Source organism: Sapajus apella, unplaced genomic scaffold (assembly GCF_009761245.1).
Source record: "Sapajus apella isolate SASKATOON/1434 unplaced genomic scaffold, GSC_monkey_1.0 scaffold24, whole genome shotgun sequence".
Lineage (NCBI taxonomy): Eukaryota > Metazoa > Chordata > Mammalia > Primates > Cebidae > Sapajus > Sapajus apella.
The window spans coordinates 856,846-878,184 of record NW_022436964.1 but is presented as its reverse complement, the minus strand read 5'-3'; the positions used below and the strand labels follow the sequence as shown (position 1 = coordinate 878,184).

At 39.1% G+C, this 21,339-nt stretch overlaps 1 protein-coding gene across 16 annotated transcripts in view; it reads left to right on the top strand.

The window, feature by feature from the left end:
* The window catches only part of NTRK2 (neurotrophic receptor tyrosine kinase 2), a 348,512-nt gene that overhangs the window by 21,623 nt on the left and 305,550 nt on the right, over positions 1-21,339 (top strand). For all 16 annotated transcript variants that reach the window (XM_032290797.1, XM_032290792.1, XM_032290798.1 and 13 more), the window contains 4 exons: positions 11,859-11,933; positions 12,048-12,119; positions 17,172-17,240; positions 19,984-20,138. In XM_032290797.1, the coding sequence (XP_032146688.1) occupies positions 11,859-11,933; positions 12,048-12,119; positions 17,172-17,240; positions 19,984-20,138 (371 nt within the window). The remainder of the gene's footprint in view (positions 1-11,858; positions 11,934-12,047; positions 12,120-17,171; positions 17,241-19,983; positions 20,139-21,339) is intronic.

The window sequence follows — 21,339 nt, the reverse complement described above, 5'->3', positions numbered from 1 at the left end:
GACCTTTAAAACATAGACATCTTATCCTTAAAAAAAAAAAAAAGGAATTGTAGTGAAACACACATGACATAAAGTTTGCATTTTAACCATTTTTAAGTTTATACTTCAGTGAGGCTAAGTACATTCACATGTTTTATAACCATCACCACCATCCATTTCCAGAACCCTTTACATCTGGAATAATTGAAACTCTGTACCCTTTCAACAATGACTTCCCATAACCTTACCTCCCTCTAGTGCCTGGCAACCACCATTCTAGTTTCTGTCTCTATGAATCTGACTGTTCTAGGTACCTCAAAAACGTACATATTTTTGAATAATAACATAGCCCTTGAATTCAAAGATTTTTTTAAATAAGATATTTGTTTAGGACTTTTAGAGATACTCATGCTTTCTTTTTGTAAAATAACTTATTTATTCCAGCCTTACACAACCACTATGATTGGAGTCTCTTTCCACTGGCATCTTTACAGTTTAACTCCAAAGAAAGTAATCTCTAGCCTTCTGTAAAAATGACTGAAGGTTAACATGAGAAGTGAAACACTGAAGATAAAAAGGGAAGTGTCCCTCAACTACACTCCCTTTTTCTCACTCCCATAGCCTGTAAATGTTGGCTGAAAAATTGTGCCAATATCAAAACAGACCTTCACAGACAACCTAAAATTTTACCACTGGAATCACTCTCCTTTCTTGACATTATGCCTGATGCTCATTTTTCTCTGTGCCATGCTTGATATATCTTGAAGCTGGAGCAGAAGTATTAGTTCCAAAAATTCTCTTCATATGGAATGATTTGTCCTGACTGGAGGCCAACAGCTTTCAAAACTGTATTCTGCTGTGATTCGTGCTGACTTGAATGCTTTTTAGAATTCTTACAGTCCAGTCGAATCACTGGAGATTCTTCCTCAAGAGTCATAAATGGGAAATTTATTGGCCCGAAATAACGGGGAAAGAGGAAAAAACATTTTTTAAAAAACATGATAATTTGTATGTTAGATTGAAGTTTTAAGATTTTACTTTTCTATGAACATTCTCTCTGAAATAAAAAAAAAAATCATAGATGAAATTACTTACTAACCCATTTCTTGAAAACGGCTAGAATAAGGTAATTCTGTAGTGTCAACATATTGTACATAAAGACCATTTAATCTTTACGGAATGAATGTTAAAAAATGTCACAATCAGTTTTTCATCAGTATTTTAATTATAATTATTTTATACGATAAAATGAATAAGGCAAAAATCAGAGGGAGCAAGGAATTAAAAAAGATGAGAACTCCAACTAACCCTAATGGTTGGCATAGTTGCTGTAACTGAGTGCAGCATTTGTCCCCAACTTCCTGGCGGTGAAAAGAGAAGCTGATTATTAGGAAGGAGAATGCCTACTAATTCCACAGGAACACAGCTTTGTCTGGCACTATATTCCAAAAGGAATTATTTTGCAGGAACAATAAGTGATGTAATGCATAGCTTTTATGAAAAATCCAGAAGTAGGTTTCATTTTCTTCTTCTTGAGAAAGCCAGTGAAAGTTGGGGGAAGTGACAAGGACATCAGTTCTGCAAGGAGGCTAAAGTGGTCCAAGAATTTAATCTCCTCTCCCAGGGCTGTAATTATGACACTGATACAACTCAGGATGTTACACTCCCATCCTCACATGCCCTTTGCTGAACTAGGCTTTGATAGAAGCTGGACTGCAGATGATTCAAGGTTGTCCCTTTTGACCAGAGCCTGGAAAATTTTAGTCTCTGTTGCTTGTTAAGGCCAGATCTGTTCTCTTTGAAAACCAAACAAGCAGATGGTGGGGGCTGACATCCTTTTACAAAGACCAAGCAGCTTGGTCTGTGTGCTCATTCAGGTGGAAGCTACCCTATCTGAGTATGAAGATGAGCTGCAGAGGTACCAGCAGAGATGCAGCCTTCCTGGGGGAAGCAGCCCTGTGACTGCCCCAGAACTTAGACAAATGCTTGATTGAAATCCCAGAGTTCCACCCCACAGAGCAGCAGTGAAGGTTTTGGCCTAGAAGCTTTAGGAGCAGGTGTGACCAGACGGCCTCCCCAGCTGTAGGAAAAGCTCCCTTAGTCTCCCGTGGTGCCTCCAACCCTGAGAGAGATGGTTTCCTTGTGAGCCTGCCAGGATGAATTAGCTGGAGAGGGCACCCCAAGTCAGTGAATGAGCTGACTTGTATTTCTGATGGTTTCATATTGACCGATGTTATAGTACACCTGCCCCAAATAAAAACTGTGGCTTAAACATAAATTTTTAAGCCACTTTTTTTGGACAGTAGTTCAGTGTCATTTTTGTCCCAGAACTCTTCATGGTTTAATCTGGTAAACCAGTGTCATGGTACCTGTTAGTTATTATTTTCCTACTGGCTGTCGTGGATTACTGTGACCTATGAAAGATCTGAGACGTAACTTAAAATATATAATGATATTAATTAAATTAGTTGGAAGAAAGTTGTCAGAAAAAAAAAAAAAAAAAAAAAAAAAAACCACACCGCTTGCTTCTCCTGGGAATTCTGTTTACCACTATACCAACTATCAAATTATCTTGGCTATGTCTGTGCCAGTTTTAGTTCATTTTTAACAACAGAAGAAGTTTCCAAAATTTGCAGAACAGGTAAAAGTAACTTAAAGACAACGTTAATTTTGAATGGCTGTTTCTGTGTCATTTTACACACCGTTTCAGTGTGCTACTCTCTTGGTAACATTTATTTGATGAAGTTCATTTTAGAGATCGCTATAAATGGAACCTCTACACATCTCCTATTCATGTAGGAGATTAGTTGAAGCATTAAAGTCTCATGAGCCAGTATTAAATCAGAAGTCATAAAATCTTTCCATGGGCCAGTGCAAGATTGGAGCTTGCTCAGGATGGGATCAATTGGAAAAGGGGTCAAATGACCAGGAGCAGCACAGCTGATGGTTGCCAGGAAAAGATGCTAGTTTAGTTTCATGGACTTTCTGTTTTCTTAAGACAATATGAACATTCAAAAATTTTTAAATGTGAAAATTTCCAATTTTAAATGTTTGTGGCTAATAAAAATTTTCTAAAAAATAAAGCACCCTGGCAGACCAGATCCAGACCACATGCTTTTTTGACTGTGACCTCTTTTGGTTGACCATCAATTGCTAAGATTTACCCATCATGCTACTTGTAGGCTGAGATCCAGTCTTAAACTTGCATGCAAGTCTATGCTAATAAGTCGAATTAAACTTATGGTTTTCTTATAGAGACCTATATATTTTATGTTTTATGCAGAAAGAAAATCTTAAGTTTTTTTTTTTCTCATGATTTTCTCATCATAAACTGTGGTGGTCCCTGTTGGAAATCACCATATTGGTAGAAACAGATAAGAAAAATGTTATATAAACACTCAGAGAGAAATATAGAGTGTAATTTTTTTCTTTATAATATTTTGAAGATTTTTTTCTTATAATTTATGTACTGACGAGAACTGAGATATTATCAATTCAAATTTCCTTCTGCACTAGAGGCTGGGTGACATTAAGCTCACCAGCTAGTTAGTAAGCAAGCCAGGTCTTGAACTGGGTCTGTTCATTTTAAATAATGATTAGCGTTAATTGAAATTCTCATATGCATACTGGTTTTCTAATTTTTCCAACAACCCTAGGAGGCAGTTACTATTGTTACTGCATTTTGCAGACAAGGAAACTGAGGCATAGGGACTTGCCTCAGGTCATATAGCCAGTAAGAGGTGAAGCTAGTACAGTATGTTTAGCCCTCATCCTACACTACCAATTATTTTCCAGGCACTCAAATTCTTAAATTCCCAGAATATTTGGGTTGTTCTAATAAGCGGCATTGTGTAAGACTCCGAAGATTTCTTGGTTATCTCCTATTGTTGCTCTATATAGATGTAATACAGGACATCATTCTAAAAAGTGTCCTTGTTCTTTTCCATTGACTGTTGTGTTTGGGCTATGATTATTTGTAAAGGTCCATTGCACAGAAACTCTAGAACTTATTTATCATTGAAGGTGTTGGATTTACAAGTCCCCAGTCCTAGAGTGTGGTACAGCGGCTATGGGCTCAGGCTTCAGAGGCAGGTACATCTGGGTTCAAATCCTGTTTTGGCAGCTTTGTGACTTAGGGGAAGTGACCTGGCATGGCGAGGCCCCAGTTTCCTCTTCCGAAAAATGGGAACGGTCATGGAACTCTCCTGGTACCACTGTTTTGTTAGGAGACAGTCTCTGGGTAGCCTTCTGCTTAACAACAGTTAGCACTCCACAGAGAGGGAGTTACTGGTGCCACTTCAAAGATCGTGGCCAAAAAGAAGCTGAAAACGGAAAATGCCACTGCTGAACAGCATGCAGTAGTAGGCTCTTCACATTTAGATTTTGGGCTTGCTCATTTAGCATTCTTTTCATTCATGTCCTCACGGTTAGGGGGCCTGCTCTCTCAAGAATAGAGCCACAGCTGAGGGTTCAATCTTGCACATCACCTGCACCTGCTAATGGACTGACTTTCAAAACTCTTTCTCAGCATTTTTGCTGAGAAATTGAAACTGCCTAGCTGTTGAAGGGACCAAGAGAAGTTTTTTGTTTGTTTGTTTGCTTTAAAGAAAAGGATTCTTGTGTTACCTATGAAAGAAAACTTAGAGCAGAGAGAATCTTGTCAGAGTTGAAATGCCACGACTGTAAGCCTGGACACTTGAGTTCTATCTTCTTTTATCAAATCTAACCTATCAATCAATCATCTCCCTATCATTTATCTATCTAGAGATGATAGATACATATAGATAGATAGATAGATGATTCAATTTGATAAAAATCTATCTATTTATGTATCTATATATTGATCTATCTATAGGAAGGGAGGCTGAGGTAGCAGGGAGCGATTCCATTGTGAAGAGTCACCATCTGAAATATTCACAGCTGCTTCAATTTCATTTTGATGTGTTGCCAAAGTACAGTTCAGGTAATAGAGTCTAAAGGGGAATATTTCTTTTGAGTAATACCACTGTTAAGCTAATATACATAAAGAAAAGATGCACTAGATACTACTCCTCATTGCTTGAAGAGATTACCTAGAGGAATTATTTGATAACTTGTTAAAGCAAATGTAAAATCTTTTAAAATGTGATGAAGACCCTTTTCAGGAATCTGTAATTCAAAAATGTTCCTGTGAATTTTCTCTAAAATTACCTCTTTTCTCTTATTTTCCAAAAAGCCAGCTATAAGCTTTTCGTTAAGCCAAAGAAGAGGAAATTCTTTACCCTCAGGAAAATGTCTTAGTAAAGGTCCTAAATGTCAAATTGAGACTGTAGAAGATTTGGTGACAACACAAAACAGGATGACAAATAGCATGTACTTTGTTTATGTTCTAATTCTTTTTTTTTTCATTTTTGTTTTTGAGACAGAGTCTAGCTCTGTCCCCCAGGCTGGAGTGCAGTGGTGCAATCTCAGTTCATTGCAACCTCCACCTCCTGGGTTCAAGTGATTCTCCTGCCTCAGCCTCCTGCGTATCTGGAATTACAGGTGTGTAGCACCATGCCTGGCTAATGTTTGTATTTTTAGTAGAGATGGGGTTTCACCATGTTGGTAAGCCTGGTCTTGAACTCCTGATCTCGTGATCCGCCCGCCTCATCCTCCCAAAGTGCTGGGATTACAGGTGTGTGTGTTTTTTCTAATTCTTATCTGTCCATTTTCTGATCACTTCAAAGCTTGAGCTCAATGCCCTTTCACCTTTTAAGCCTTTACTGACATGCCCAATTATTTAAATATATAAGTAAACATATATTTGTAATTATATTTTGTAGTTCCTTCCACTGCACCTTCACAGGGCAGGTGCATGCACTTCTGCTTAGAACTTTTTCTTTTTGGCTCATCATATCCTGTGGCAATGTCCACTGTCTCCCCTTAGAGCATCATCTCCTTCAAGATCCAGGATCACTGGATCTGAAGAGTCTTGGAGGCCATTTCTAGTCTTACATTCCTGACACATAGGGGTTCTGTGGCAAACAAATGCTTACCTGCTAAGGGCAATTATTATTATTATCATTTTAGACAAGATATTGCTCTGTCACCCAGGCTGGAGTACAGTGGCACTATCATGGTCACTGTAGCCTTGACCTCATGGGCTCAAGTGATCCTCCCACCTCAGTCCCGCAAGCAGCTGGGACCACAAGCACCTTCTACCATGCCCAACTAATTTTTAAATTTTGTGTGGACAGGGTCTTACTATGTTGCCCTGTTGCCCAAGCTGATCCTGAACTCCTGGGCTCAAGCAATTCTCCTGCCTCAGCCTCTCAAAATGCTAGGATGACAGATGTGAGCCACTGTGGCCAACTGGTTTTTATAATTTAAAAATAAGTAAATAAGTAGCTGGTTTGAATATGTTGTATTCTGTTAATCTGAATTAGCTTTTGGATTGGGCAAAGTTTGGGTTCAAAATCAGCTTTCCACCCCCCTCTGTTATTGTCTTTCCTTTGTTTTCTTGTTTTCTGCATGAGAAATGAAGCTATGTCCTAAGATGATAATAAACGCCAGGTGGAAGCTTAATGTACCTTTTTGAGTGCCCTAAGTCAGCAGACATTCCTTGAGCATCAGCTCTGTGTTAGGAAACAGAGATCAGTGAGATGGTCAGATAGATTAATAGAATAATAAAATTGAGAGTACAAAGAGTACTTCCCATTGCTCTAATTCTTAATTGCAAACTTACAAGTGCAATGAATGCTAAAAATGCTTGCCAACTGATGGAATACAAATATTCTGATTGGAAAAAGCATTTTTGGTGTTGCCTACCAATCACTCAAGCGGTCTTGGAGAGCCCTGGGATAGATTTAGAAGTGTACATTGAGAACACCCTAGCATATGAGATTCAATCTTTAGGGCAGTAGTTAATGGCCTTGAGATGTAGTAAATGTGCAAAAAACAACAGGAAAAACAGCCCTCATAATATGAGGTCCTAGCAAGAGTCCTGTATATGGACTTGATAAGGGAGGAAGGCACATTCTGGGCAGAACAGGATGGTTGAAGGCCACCAGTGATTCCTGGCAGATTACTAATAAAGGGTGAGGGCCAGGGAGCCTAGAAGGCTGAGGAAGTGAGAGAAATTCCTAAGGAGTACCAAATTTAACAACAACAACAAAAATCTGAATCCACCATATCTCTTGGTCACTATTTAAGGGCCACTGACTTGCCTAACAGAGCATGAAGGCGACATCTACTTGGGGGTGGAGGGAAGCTCAATTTTCTGAGAAGCCCAAAGCTCCATGGACCTCATGAGAGATTCCTGTAAGGCAAGTGCGGGGACGTGGGCTCTGGGGGTGGAGGGGCTGTGCCTGGAAGCCCCTGGGCCTAAGCTTTCTAGAGCAATGGGCCTAGGTTGGAGGAGATTGAGGTTGATGTGGAGAGAAAGTTTCTGGTTGGGGTGTGTGCCACAATTCCGGGCCTTCCAACTGCTCACTTAGGGGAATGGCACCCTTTTTGGAGACGTGTTTTATTAAGCAGAGCTTAACTCAGTGAAGAGCCCACAGTGTCACTGCACTTTAACAGGGGCAGTGGAGAGTGGTTTTCTGGGGGAGAGCCTGCAGCTTGCCTGTCGGTGGCCCTGACCTGGCTCTTCCTCTCTCCTTCCTAACCCTGTGCCTTTGAGATCAGTCACCCTGAGGCAGAGAGCAGGAGAGGCCGGGGGCTAGGGAGATCCTCCCGGAGGCAGTTGGAAGTCACCAGGAGAGGGCAGCGCAGCATGCACCTTGGTCTTCTGTTTCTGCACAGAGGCTGTGGGGCAGGGAAAGAAAGCTGTTAGCTGTTTGCTGTTTGGGTGGTCCGGAGAACCAAGAACTTGAGCCCAGGTGTGTTTGTCCACTGAGTCTCTGAGAAGCCCTGGGGTCTGGCTTTCCTGCAGTTATTTCCTTCGTATGGTTGTTGCAGTCTCTGTCTTTCTTTCTCTCTCTCCCTCCCGCCCTTTCTTGCTCTCTTTCTCTTTCTTTTCTTCATAAATTTTAAAAAGTCCAAAAAGTATAATAATATAATAACTTTATATAATTACGTTCAGGAATTATAGTTTCATACTTTTATCTTTTTGTTGCAAGTCATTTCTCATATAATAAAATAGTTTAGCAGTTTAATAACATAAATGGTATAAAGAGTTTGTGTGTGTGTGTGTGTGTGTGTGTGTGCGTGTGCGTGTGTGTCTTTAACCCCAGACCCATTCTCCTTTCCCAAGGCAACCTTCCTTGGAATCATCTTTCTATACTTTGCATATATACTTGACTGTGAATGCTATGTGGTGTTTTTTTGTGTGTATTTTTAAAAGTTCACATAGATTGTTTTATATTACATGTGCATATCAGTATACAATTTTGCTTATCTTCTTTCTCATTTAGTATGGCAGTGTCTTTCTGCTCAAGTATGTAGATCTGATTTAATCTAATATACACATATATATTTAACACACCTTATTTTAAACAATTTCTATTTCTTTATGAATGGACACTTGGGTTGTTACAGCTTTTGACTCTATGACAACAAATATTGTAATATTCTATTGATCATATTACAATGACTATTCTTGAATCCGTGTATGAGAATTTCTCTTGGGTGAATACCTGGAATGGAATTGCTGGGCCACAAAGGGTGCTCATTTATAATTTTCCAAGATACAGGCCAAGTGCTTTTCAAAGTTGTTATAACAATTTACATACACTTCCTCCAAAAATGTCAGAGAAATGTCCTCACATCCATGGAAATGTTTTACATTGTCAGACTTTAAACATTTTGTCAATCTAGTGAGAGAGGAATAGTATGTCATTGTTATTTTAATTTGCATTTCACATTTCTTAGGAGATGAGCAACTCTTCATGTTTCTTGATCACTGAAATTTCCCCTCTGTGAATTCCCTGCTCTATTCACCTTACTGGCTTCTTTTTTAACCCCCTGATTTGATTCTTCGCTTAGTGGTGGCTAGGGAGAGTTTCTTAGCGGATAGATTTCCTGAGCAGCTTGTAGCTAGTATCCATATCGTGGACATGACTACACGTAGTAGCTTCTGAGGGGAATTCTTGGGATCTACTACTTGAGGAGCCCTTGCTGAACTTTTAATCCAGCTCTTCTGTTTGTCTTTCCATCTTGACAAGAAGAAAAATTTATTTACTTTTGCAGGGCATTCTTGCCCCCACAGTAGAAGAGTATTCTCTAGTGACTGTTTTTCATCACCTCTTTTCATGGTGCTTTGGATGGTTTTCAGCAAAATCTCCTGTCTGGTCTTAGATTTCAGAATAATGGTGCTTTGCTTAATTGGCTCATTTTCATCTCATGAATACTGTGAGCTTACCATTGACCAAATTTATCCTCATCTCCTTCTTTCTTGGGCACTGGTGACTAGAAAGCATAGAGTTAAGCTTATGCGTGTGCGTTTTTTTCCCTAACAAGTGTATGCACTTCTAAACTGAATTCCTGGCTCTGTTCATATCTCTTTATTTTTTATTTATTTTTATTTTTAAATTAAATTATCTTTTTTCATTTTTTTGTAGCCCACATCGTTTCGTGCAATTCATTGGCATCTCTACCCTTGCCTTTCTCTCCTCCATGCCTTCCATTTTTATTTGCTGGTTCATTGTATTCTATTGATTAAAACAGGGGAGTGTATGAATTAAACGTCTGATGAAAAATGAAAATAAAGGCCGTAAGTAACAAAAAGTTAAAGATGAGCGCTTTGTGCAGATCACAGTGGAATCCCCACTGAGCTCTGGGTTCTTCTCGTGAGCATGGAGGATACAAGGATGATCCAGGCAAAGAGTGGGGAAGAACTCTCAGTGACTTCAGGGCAGTGACAGACCCCACGCTCACACAGCTGGAAGGAGTGGACAGGCTTGTCTGGAAGTCCAGATTGTGACTCCAAAGGAAAACTTGCCCACATTATCAATCCTTTTTTCTGTCAGTTGCATGAGAAAAAAATATTAACACTCAGGGCTCTTTGGAATGCAGTTCTTATTGTGAGATCATTTAGAAGAGTGAGGTCACTGTGGTCTCTATTGAAAACGTTGGTGAAAAATCTTGCAAAAATGTATTTAAAGTATGATAACTCTGAAACATTTGATGTTAAAAATTGAGCATTCCTTTCAAGTCTTAATATGTTTCCGTCTTCTGTGTGTGGTGGGAGGAGAGAAGGGAATGAGGGCTTCCTGCACATCTATTAAGTGTGCCAGGCCCTGGGTATCAGAGACAGCAAAGATTTTCTTGAGAAGTCGCCCTTCTATCTTGGAGGCTGCTTTTTTATGTAACAGGGGATAATGTTTGTGTGGTTGCTTTTAAAATTATTTCTCTTTGGTTTAATTTTGTCTTCTCAGAGAGTCTACTTATTTTTATTTTAAAAATTTATTTTCTAAAAAGAGGCACCCAAACCCTTACTATACATCTTGTCTTCATTTTCTTTCACACAGTGGGGGACCTATAGATAATGTATGTTCCTCTCCATCATTTAATATTTTTTTCATTTTAACTCACGTTGTTAGCAGCAGGGCTACATATTTGTTTTCAGTGTCTTAATTGGAATATGTTATATATCTTAAATTTTTTCCAAAAAGAAAAGGGAGAATTCATCCTGGCATAATTTCTTTTAGAGCCTTTGTAACTCCAAGTGTGGTTCATCTGTTTCTCCATCTGTCCATCTATCCATCTATCCATCCTTTGAGTACCTACCTTGTACTGGGTACTGAGCTAGGTGCTGTGATGCATAGTAAGAGTTATAAACAGATCTATCTCAAAGACATTGTTATCTAAGAAAACTGAATAGATAAGTACTTAACTATAGTACAAGGTAGAGTATAGGAAATTCCATGATAGTGGTTTTAATAGCTATTTGCTTGTATCACTAGGGACTTTATTGATAGCAAATGACAGAAATTAAGATCAACTTAGGTTAGTGACAACTAGCCTTAGAGACAGATGTACCTAAAGGCTTAAGTGGTATTTTTAGAGTTATGTCTCTTTAGCTCTGTTCCTTTCTGTGGACTGACTTTATTCTTGGACAGTCTATTTCCTTTAGCAGAAAATTTCCCCATGGAAGCCCCAGGCCTGTGCTGTCCTTCAGCTATGATCCCAGAGAAAGACAGAGACTGTCTCTCTCAGCATTCATTTATTGAATCTCAGGGAAGACTCCTCTTGGTGTAATTGAGGTCATGTGCACATCACTAAGCCCACCAATGTGGCCAAAGGGATGGAGTTTTCTCTCTGTTCACCTTTATATTAGAGGGCTTAGGGGGTGGGGGAGGGAGGAGGGTTCCCATGGAGAATGCACTAAGGCCATATGGGGTTTGTAAAATATGGTTCATCAAAGGAAAGATTGATATTGTTACTGACAAAGGCATAAGGAGGAGATGCTGGGCCAGGAAAAGAGAGAGAAAGGAGGAAAGGGAAGGGGGAATGCATTTTAGTATTTTTAGGAGGTAGAGGAGGGAGTGAATGTCTCTCTTGAAATGTGAGGAAATATCTGACTTTTCTTGTGCAATGATTACAGCAGCATCTCTGTGGCTCTCACTGTAAGAGTGGAAACACCTTTGAGAGGAGTAGTTACATTTCCATGGTATTTTCACCTATGTACACTGGTGATATCCTGAAAGGAAAGGAAAAGTGAAATTATTGGGTGAAAGAGTAGTAAGACATGAGGAGAAATGAAACCCAGTGAATGGGTTACTAATCATGAAACCTGATCAGTCATGGTTTCTTCTCATTCATGCTCAATTTTGCTCTCCTTGCCGTATTTTTTTAAACGGCAAGGCTCAGATGAGTGTGGAGGGAGCACCTTGGACACCTGTGTGAGGTGGATGGGAGTTCTTCTTGGTCCTCCCTATATTCTGAGTCACTGCGATTCACTCTCTGCTTTGTTGCAGTTTCATCGCAAATCAGAAAAGGTTAGAAATCATCAATGAAGATGACGTTGAAGCTTACGTGGGACTGAGAAATCTGTGAGTACTCGGGACCAGCGCACAGCATCCCAGAAATTTTTCCTCTTCTCTACTCTGGCCAGGCAGGCATTCACTGGTTAGTTCTAATGTGCATGAAATGATGTGTTTTCACAGGACAATTGTGGACTCTGGATTAAAATTTGTGGCTCATAAAGCATTTCTAAAAAACAGCAACCTGCAGCACATGTAAGTAGAGATTGATTCTTTTGCTTCCCAGGACCCAATTTGTTCAATATTTCCCCCCTCTGTTTATTTTCCTTCTTTTCCAATGGAAACCTCCCTTTTTAAAGTTAGTATAGCTGTGATAATAGCTTAGAAACATTAGCTCTGATTTTGTTTGATTTTTGAATAGCTTCAGAGGGGTACTTAGAACAGGCTGTTTATTCCCTTTCATGAATTTCTGGGCCAGTTCCATCTTGGACAGAGCAATAGGGCTAGCAGCAAGGAGCCTGATGTGAAAACTGTGTCCTTGCACAGAGTTCTTGGTTTTCTTCCTTGGAATCATGACATGCTCCCTGGAAGACATCAAACTAATGGAATTGAAAGAAGCTGACTTGGACTTGGCCTTTGTAGGGAAATAAAAATTACTGGTGCTTCCCCCCGCTAAAGAGGATTCTCTTTTGAACCTTCATTTTCCCAAAGTCGTCTGTCATGGATTGATAAAGGTAGAGAAAAATCAATCATGGGACATGCCAAAGGTACAGAAAATTATTAATAATGGGAAATGTTTCCCCAAAGTCTTATTGATTTTGTCCACTGAAGTCAAATGGAAATATGGAAAATGGGAACTGTTAGCTTGTTTGTTGCTAAATTCTCTAGATGATGGCATTTAAGTCTATAAGGTGTGGCTTTCCCGAGAGTTGTCTTCATTAAACTAAAGATCGCCTAAGTGCAGAATATTTGTATATCACTGAGCTCAGATTTGTACTCCCATACAGAGTTTTTAGTGGAGCTTCTGCCAGAAGGTTGTTGCCTGCATTCATTGATTCTATTTTGCTATGCCAAATTCTCTTTAAAATGATACCTTACACGTCATAGTCTACCTGTGGGAGCCTCACCTGGATTATTTCACATGATCTTCTTCTGACAATTGGTAGGGAAGATCTTTTTTATTCACATTTCATAGTTAAAATAAGAGTGAGGAAGTTCTAGGACTTGTTCAGATTCATAGGTCGTAAGTGGCAGAGTTATGTCTCCATGGCCAACCCTTCTCCATGTTCTTACAATAAGAGTACAGGAAATAAAACTGTGTCATCTATATAATTAGAGAATCAGATTTTCTTTTTTTTTTTTTTTTTTTGAGAAGAACAGTTTCTTAACTGATTTCCATGCCAGTTATAAAGGAAACCATTCTCGGCCAGCGCAGTGGCTCACACTTGTAATCCCAGCACTTTGGGAGGCCAAGGCAGGTGGATCATGAGGTCAGGAGTTCAAGACCAGCCTGACCAACATGGAGAAACCCCATCTCTACTAAAAATACAAAATCAGCTAGGCATGGTGGCACATGCCTGTAATCCCAGCTACTTGGGAGGCTGAGGCCGGAGAATCGCTTGAACCTAAGAGGTTGCAGTGAGCCAAGATTGTGCCATTGCACTCCAGCCTGGGCAACAAGAATAAAAGTTCATCTCAAAAAAAAAAAAGAAAGAAACTATTCTCTTAGAAGCGGATTGCCTGGACACTCTATTGAAATTTGTTGATATTATGGAAAATAAGAATTTCATAAAGCCAATATCACAGCTTCATATTTTATAGGTGGCATTAATGATGAAGTCACTTTAAAAATAAAGTCTGTAAATTAAGACATAAAACATTCTGAAAAAATGTGATAAAACTCCAGGGAATTTTATTAACACATTTCAATTAAATGCTTTTTGGAATCATCTCTGCAGTCTGCACAAATCTTTGCCTGCACAAATGTGATGGCTGCGTAGGCCTTGATAGCATAAACAAGAGAGAAGTTGGATAGAAGAAAAAGGCAAAATGCTCTAATGCAGTCACTTAGATGTAATTAATGACCTCAGTGGTTAAGTTCTGGTATTTTCATTACAGTTGACCTTAGACCCAAGTTACTCAACAACTGCATTTTACTGGCTCTTTTATCACATCACTGCTCCTAATGTTGTGATTCGGACGGTGGGCTCTAACTAATTATAGTTTTATTAATAGACTTACTTATTACTTCACTTTACTTTGTTGCATGCTGTTTCTGTGACTATGAAAGCCACCTTGTATATTTTTTTATGTTGATATATGACAAGATAATTTTAGTGGTATTCCTTGTGCAGTACACAGCTTATATAAAGCCAAATATCTATCCCCATAAGAGAAGAATTATTTAAAAATGAGAAGCTAAAGGGACATACATATCTTACACAGTTTTCTTAAGAAACAATAGTTGAGATATCGATCATTGATCAAATTACAAAAACGCTACTGATATTTGTAGCCTTTAGTGTATAGTAAGACAGTGAGAAATAGGCAAGTATCAGGCAATTATGAAGAGGTCATCAGATGGCAGTAAGCTTTGTATATTCACATGACAAAATAGGCTCCTAATCAGCAAAATGTGAAATTAAATTAAGTAGTTTGCTTTTGAGAACAGTAGGGAGGAAGGAAGGAATTAAGTCAGGTGTCTGCCTTTCCGGATCTTAGACCTAACCTCTGCTTATGATGGAGGACTCTGGGGACCAGCTTGGTTGGTGGTCCCCTGATTTTCCACATGCAAATTGCACTCTTATCTCAAATATCAACACAGTGGTGTCCAAGGGAACTGATAACAAAATATGCATTAAAAGCTGTTTCTCTCTATCCCTTGGATATACTGATGATCTTTCTGAGTTTCCCCAGCAATATAAAAATGCATGCAAGATCAGTCTATTTCACTAATAGGAAAATTCAAATGGGATCCTCTCTCTCACTTTCACCATGTCTCCCCCTACTCTGTCCATATTAGTATCAGGTGGGGACTGCTCAGAGCCCCAGAGACTAGTCACTGAGTTATTTCTTGATGCCTTTAATTCCTGCCCAGCCCCTAAGAGCCCAGGGACTGTGAGAAAAGCTGGTATTTGTGTTTTCCAGGGACTTTGCAGAGGTGCTAATTAGCTCCCTTGCAAAGCTCTATAATCAAACAATAAGAGGATTGTTGATTTTTTCCCCCCTCCCGTCTTCCTCCTTTTTGGCTTTTGGCCCTAATAATAAGTATGGCTCATAAGACTCATCTTGTTCTTTGGCCCATAACCCCGCTCTTTGCAGTGCTGCTAGCAGCCCTACAGAGGCAGCAGCTCCCCGGGGCAGCATTTTACCAGCAGAGAGGGAGAACCTTCACCGTAAGCTTCCTCTTTCTTCGCTGCCTCTCTCCACCTTTTTCCTGAGGAGGAAAGCAGGTTTTCGGTTTTTAGTTTCTTTGTTTTAGAAAGATTGGGACTTCTGATGAAAACATTTGCGCCTTAGGGACTGTGGTAAAGATAGGTAGACTGACTTTTCAATCCATTGTACACCAATGAAACCTGTTCTTTTTTTTTTTTTTTTAAAAAGAGTCTCACTATTGTCGCCCGGATTGGAGTGCAATGGGGCCGTCTTGGCTCACTGCAACCTCCGTCTCCTGGGTTCCAGCAATTCTCCTGCTTCAGCCTCCCAAGTAGCTGAGATTACAGGTTACAACTGCCACTATGGCTGGCTAATTTTTGTATTTTTAGTAGAGTCAGGGTTTCATCATGTTGGCCAGGTTGGTCTTGAACTCCTGACCTCAGGTGATTCACGAGCCTCGGCCTCCCAAAATGCTGGGATTATAGGCATGAGCCACCGCACCCGGCCGAAACCCATTCTTTATTTATGTTCCAAAAGAAGAGGCTTATGTGGGCACATTTTACAGCTTCCTGGTGGATTATTTTTTTCACGTGGGTAGCAGTTTATACTCAGTGTGAAGAGAGAAGATGTACACGTAGAAAGAAGGAGGGTATCCTTGTGTAGGTAGGGGTTTGGATGAGTGGAGATCTCAGTATGGAATTAAGCTGGGAGTGGACACACACATTCTTGAATGATGAGACACCAGAGTGGTAGGTTCTTTCTTTATCAACTGACTAGCCTTAGTTCATGCTTTAGCTCCTGGGTTGTAACCCCAGGACTGTGTGACTGATCAGACACACAAGGATAATTCAGTGATGACTTTGTTGGGCTGACAGCAAAGAGTAGCCTCAGATAAGGGGCTGGGATCACTGTCATCCTCAGGTCTCATGTTTTATCCAACTCTCAGTCCAACACTTGCTTTCTTGGGCAGGAAACACATGCTGAAAGGCTCATTGGCTTCCTCCGGTTTGTAGAGGTCTTGGTTGTTTTTACGAAAGTTGATGTTTATTTTACATTCATTTTATTTATTAAACACGTCTTGAGGCCCAAGCATTGGACACTCTTTAAATAAATTTAAACAGTAAACAAATTTGCAGAGTGAGTCAGCTGCCAGGATTATGACTCTGAATTTCCCACCCCAAAATCTCATGGCACTAATCATTGGAAACTCCTTTATTGAGTCAAATTACATGTTTGGAACATGTCAGTAAATTATTATTTTTTTAATCACAAATGTATCTTTTCATTGTCTGGTTGGTCCAAATCTGAAGATGGTATGTTACTAGATTAGTTCAAGATGAAATCTGACATATTCCTTGTTATATAATTTTTTTTTGTTCTCATGATGGAGGCATTCAGTTATCTAGATCATACATAAGCAATCTCAGTAGAGTTTTTTCATCAATAAAATATGTCTTTCCTATAAAGACATTGGATTCGGTTAATATTCAGAGTTTTGTGTGCCACATAATTTCAAAATATCCATGATGCTCTTTAGTTTTAAGGCATCTTTTTTCCCTACTAGGTTTATAGTTTTAAATTTTAATTAATCTTTCATATCCTCCTATTAATTGTTCAAAAGATCAGGATTTCTATGAGGTATATAAATTGGCTGTGAATCAGTATATGAAAAATAAGCATTTGAGTGAAAAAGACATTAAAAACACACAATATAAAAAATATGTTACCTTTCCCTGCAAATAAAAAAATGTAGACAAGACTAGAGGAAAAACTCAGCTATTACACTAAGTGAAAGAGAGAGATATTTAGATATAAGTAAGGCATGTATAATGATCAAATAAAATTATATTTTGAAAACAAAATCTGTTTGAATACCGTGTTTGTAAAATGTAACATTTTAAATTCATGTTCAATGTTTTTGGTTCCTTTCAGCAATTTTACCCGAAATAAACTGACGAGTTTGTCTAGGAAACACTTCCGTCACCTTGACTTGTCTGAACTGTAAGTAATGATTTTCTGTGGCATTTGGGGAAAAGTTTTCAAAGGAAGGGGCAATTAAGTATTTTTCTTTTAATGAGTGATGTTGCAGATCTATTTTTATATCAAATTCTCAAAAAAATCTTTTGAGTTTTAGTCTCTCAGTCATTTATTCCCTTGTGGCTTATTATTTTTCATTTTAAAAATTCAGCAATTAAAAAAATGGAAATCTCAATAGTAACATACCATTTCTGATTTGTTTAAATGCTGTTTTTACATAAATAATTTCTGGTAGAGGGGAAAAAAGAGAAAAAGAAGGGGGCTTTGTGTGAAAACGACTATATATTTTGTATCTCACAGCATCTGTTTGGTTCCTCTTGGATCTAGACCCTAAAGTCAAGCAAACCCATTCAAGGAGGAAATAAAAATGGGCAAAACTCCCTTTTCTTTTGTCCATCTTAACGATAGGGAACACTGTGGGAGACGTAATTCTTCTTTCTCCCCACCCATCTTTGTGAGATTTTCTTCCAGGTCTGTTATTGCATTCAGTATTTATTTTTAAGTCCCATTTTCTTCTGTTGTGAAATGATAGAAAACGTATTGAAAGGTGTTGATGACTAACAGCCAGCATTTCCAAGTAAGCTCAATTTCTTGAATTGTCCCTATGAAATAAATATGAACTGTTGCCATTCTTGTGGTAAGGCACCTCAGAGCATCCTAATGCAGAGGCTTTGTGGGGAAGATGTGGGCTCAGGACAAGGCCATTGAAGATTAGCCAATGGCATTTGCTTAAACTCAATGTTACCTGCATTGTGGAGACTTTTTTTTTTTTTTAAATGAAGATCCATCCCTATTCACAAGGAAATTGTGCAGATTGGAATATGTCACTGCTAGAGAGACAAGAAGTTAATAGGTGCAATGGGTGTTACATTGTGAAAACCTTGGCAATTGGCAATATTTGGCATAAACTGAATTCAGGGCATTGAAACACTAATGCTTCAACACAGGAATAGGCATGATAAACTAAAGGAAGATACACGAGATAGGATAAAGTACTTGGTGTAAAAATTTTGAGCAAAATTGCAGAAAATTTTCTTGCTGGATTAAAAATTAGAGTTTTAAATTTATGTCTCAATGTTCTTGAAGCACAGTTAATCAGTTCATTGTGTACCTCTTACAAATCAAAATGATATGGCACAGGGCCATGGGGATAAAGGGAGAAAAGTTTCTATGTTCATGGATTCTGTTATCCAGCAGGAGAGGTAGAAACCTAAAGATATAAGTGTAATGTGCTGTCATAATCATCGAGCTTGCACAGTGAGCTGCAGAAAGAAGCCAGCTGTGCACCAGTGTTGTGTTGTCAGATGAACACTGCTGTATTCATAAGTGAAACATTCCTTTGCTTCTTTATCCCTTCTGCTGAGTTAATGATATCCTCTTTTAGAAAGACTTTTTAGTTTTGCATGTACTTGGAGCTCCAGGAAGCATTTTGGATTCATGGGGTTTAAACTGGTGATGGGTCTTTTCTGCATTCTATTCCATATCTTATAACGTCAAATCCCATGTTGGTGTTGGAGGGATACTTGGAGGTGATCAAGCAGACACAAATTAAATGAGTCTACTATGACCACATTTTCCCCTAAGAAACTCCTGGAAAAGTCTCCAGGGATCCCTGAGATTCTTAGAACCCAACCAGAAAACCACAGGAGTAAATGATGTTGCAAAGCCCAGGTCCTGTCCTCACAGAAATCTTAAGTATTGTGGTTAATGCCAGGCAGAGTCTATGTAAGGATTTTAAATGGCCTCATTTAAAGCCTCATTACCATAAATGGAATTCATCTTAAATAGGCCACTGAGTATTATAAATAAGCATTTAAAGATTTTTTTTTCCTTGTGGTTTTTATTTTCCTCTTGACTACTTCCTCTTTCAGCCATTGCAGGCCACAGGAGTCCAGGCAGCATGGCTGAGGTCTGAATGATGGTGGCTTTCCTCCCACAGTGGTCTAACACAGCTCAATATGCAGTTCAGTTGCCTTGCCCTCAGAATAGCTTGCTCTCTCTCTCTCTCTCTCTCTCTCTCTCTCTCTCTCTCTCTCTCTGTGTGTGTGTGTGTGTGTGTGTGTGTGTCTGTATGTGAAGGAGGTCTACAGCTTCTTTCCAGGTTCTCTCTCTCACCTTCACTCCCACTATCTTGAATCAACGAAACTGACTGTGATTGCATAATGCAGAAAGCTAAGGGTGTCAGCCTTCTGACAGTCACACTTTAGTCTTAGCTTTGTACTTACAGTCTCATTTTAAATTGAGATGAAATTGTTCTGCCCCCTGCTGAAGTTTGAGCTTAGTAAGTGATAACACTTGTGCCTTTAGCCTGGTCAGAAATAAGTATGTTAGCATTCCTGAAAATGTATTGTTGGCATCTTCTTAATAATTCTATAATAATCATGATAAATTTGTCATGGCACCTTATTTTCCCCATGTAATAAGACATTCTTTTCTATCCTATATTTTGGCTATTTCTGTCCCTATCTTGTTTCCCTTGTTATTCCGTAAGGTCTTCTATCATTCTCCAGTGCTGTCTGCCCATAGCAGAAGCTCAGTAAGTATCAGACAAATGAAGAAATAATAAGTGCTGTCATGCTATGAAAGTAGTCTGACTTCCAAGCATTGCTGGCTAAAGAGAATTCATAATGTTGTAGTATTTTATAAGCACTAGTGTAGCTAAAATGGAAAAAGGAACTTGATCTGTTGTCATTTTTGTTCCCTGTAGGATCCTGGTGGGCAATCCATTTACATGCTCCTGTGACATTATGTGGATCAAGACTCTCCAAGAGGCTAAATCCAGTCCAGACACTGAGGATTTGTACTGCCTGAATGAAAGCAGCAAGAATATTCCCCTGGCAAACCTGCAGATACCCAATTGTGGTAATTTATTTTTAAATCAATGTGTTCTAGTTGCTATTAATTATTCTCATTGCCTTGGTGTGGTAGTCTGGGAAAATTATCATTACCTGTATTTTATATAGTAGTCTGTTGATGTCTCCAGTGAATCAGACAACCTTTATGTGCAGGGTGCGAAATCAGCTGGGAGCAACTTTGCTGAATATTCTTTGCAAGTAGAACATTAATTCAGAGTGGATGGCTATAAAGTGCATAGAGAAAAAGTACACTACTCATTCTTTTTGTTTGTTCATTGCGTATTTGTTCATGTCTGTTCATCCATCCACTCATCCACCCATCTGTCCGTGTGAAAGCTATCTGCTGAAAGTATGACACTTCTCTGGCCACAAATACCCTTGGTTGGTACCCAGGCCAAGGGTCTCAGGATGATGAAAGTGTCCTGGCAGCACAAGCAAATGCAATTCAATCCAGCACATTCCCTTAAACTTGTCTTACTGCCAGATGTCTCTGTCTCTTGATGGGGTGCCCCAAGTCTGCCATGCCATGTGCTTCTCCTCATGTCTGGATTTAAGATCTCCTACTTTGCCATCATCCCCTACTCCTCTCCCCAGCGTTTTCATCTCCAACATTTAAAAGGGCACTGAATGGCAAAATCAGAGCTCATGTGAGTTCTGGTGAGTTATAAGGAAGGAATACCAAAGTGTTCGGCTTAGGATTTTACTAGTCTTCAGTGATGTACCACTATAATACCCACACACGCATGTTACTTCCCCATTGACATTTGAATCTGTTAGTCAACCAGTTAACAAGTTCACAAACAATTATGTTTGATCTTCTGGCCTAGTGGCTGGTGACACAGTGGAAAGCCATGTAGCACGTGGTTCTTGTGCACAAGGAATCTGTGTATTAACCACAAACAGCGGATTGTTTTTGGAAGACCCTCTTATTTGAGGTCTATTTGTTATTTAAGAAAAACGGAGCGGCTGCACATGCTTTGTAGGAATGTGATAAAAATAAAGATATGTGTCTGTTTCTTACCTTGAACAACCTTAGAAGACAGCCCTGACCCTTCCCACAGATCTTTCTGTCACAAATAGAACCCTTTGGTATCATAACAGGGAAATAAGGCTTTGTTCTCTTGCCAACCTCTGTCAGTTTTCTTTGCTAGCTAACACTTAAAAAATAAAAAACTTTTAATATGTGTCTTTTCCTGATTGATAAGAGG